This window comes from Silene latifolia, chromosome 8 (genome assembly GCF_048544455.1).
Source record: "Silene latifolia isolate original U9 population chromosome 8, ASM4854445v1, whole genome shotgun sequence".
In the NCBI taxonomy this organism is placed as follows: Eukaryota; Viridiplantae; Streptophyta; class Magnoliopsida; order Caryophyllales; family Caryophyllaceae; genus Silene; species Silene latifolia.
Genome location: NC_133533.1, coordinates 103,260,812 through 103,261,909, shown reverse-complemented (window position 1 = coordinate 103,261,909; position 1,098 = coordinate 103,260,812). Strand labels below are relative to the sequence as shown.

At 39.5% G+C, this 1,098-nt stretch overlaps 1 protein-coding gene across 1 annotated transcript; it reads right to left on the bottom strand.

The window, feature by feature from the left end:
• Positions 1-216: 216 nt before the first annotated feature.
• Positions 217-897, bottom strand: LOC141595618 (secreted RxLR effector protein 161-like). Its single transcript, XM_074415583.1, has one exon. It carries the CDS (start codon positions 895-897, stop codon positions 217-219), a length of 681 nt encoding a protein of 226 aa, XP_074271684.1.
• Between the last annotated feature and the right edge of the window lie 201 nt (positions 898-1,098).

Sequence of the window (1,098 nt, the reverse complement as noted above, 5' to 3'; positions counted from 1 at the left end):
CTCAGTCTCATCTTGATGCTCCACTAGTATCAAGGCGATTACCTGTGTGACTAGGCATCATATAGCTTGGTGACATCTCCAACGTGCCTTAGCGTGCAACATATGCTCATAAACATTTTATAGAAGAAAAAACAAATTTTATTCCAGAATGCTTAATACAAGTCCATTATCCAATACATGTCGAAAAAACATTAAACAAGATTACAAGCTAAAAAACTAAAACCTTTCCAAACCTAAGCTCCTCACATGAGCTCGGAACACATCTCTAGCAATAGGTTTAGTTAACGGATCAGCTATCATCTTATTAGTCGATATATACTTAATGGCTATCTCTTTATTCTTTATGGCGTCTCGAACAAAATGATAACGCCTCTTAATATGTTTGGTCTTTTTATGGAATTTAGGATCTTGGGCAAACTGGATAGCAGCAGTATTGTCACAAAACATTTCAACAGGTTCATCAACTTTAGGAGTAAGTTTTAGATCCCGGAGAAAACACCTTAGCCACATTGCCTCTTGAACGACAAGACTAACAACGACATACTCTGCTTCCATGGTTGACAAAGCAATACAATCTTGCTTCTTACTGCACCAGGATATTGCACCTCCACCAAGTATAAAGGCATATCCTGAGGTTGATTTAGACTCATCCAAATCACCACCCCAATCGGCTTCCAAATAACCCTTTAACCTCAAGTCTCCACCTTGAAAACAGAGGACTAGATCACTTGTACCACGAAGATAACGCGTGATTCTCTTGACGCCTTGCCAATGCGCAAGTCCTGGGTTACTTTGGAAACGACTCACCAAACCAACCGCATAGCAGATGTCCGGCCGTGTACACAACATGGCGTACATCAAACTACCAATCGCATTAGCATATGGAACCTTGCTCATTTATTTCTTTTCTGAATCTGGTTTAGGACATTGATCAAGGCTTAAAGTTTTACCCTTTTCAACTGGAGTGTCAATGGGTTTGGAAATATGCATATTAAATCGTTCCAACACCTTTTTAATATATGACTCTTGAGACAAACCAAGAAGTTTCTTAGAACGATCTCTTTTAATTTCCACGCCTAGGACATACCTAGCTTCACC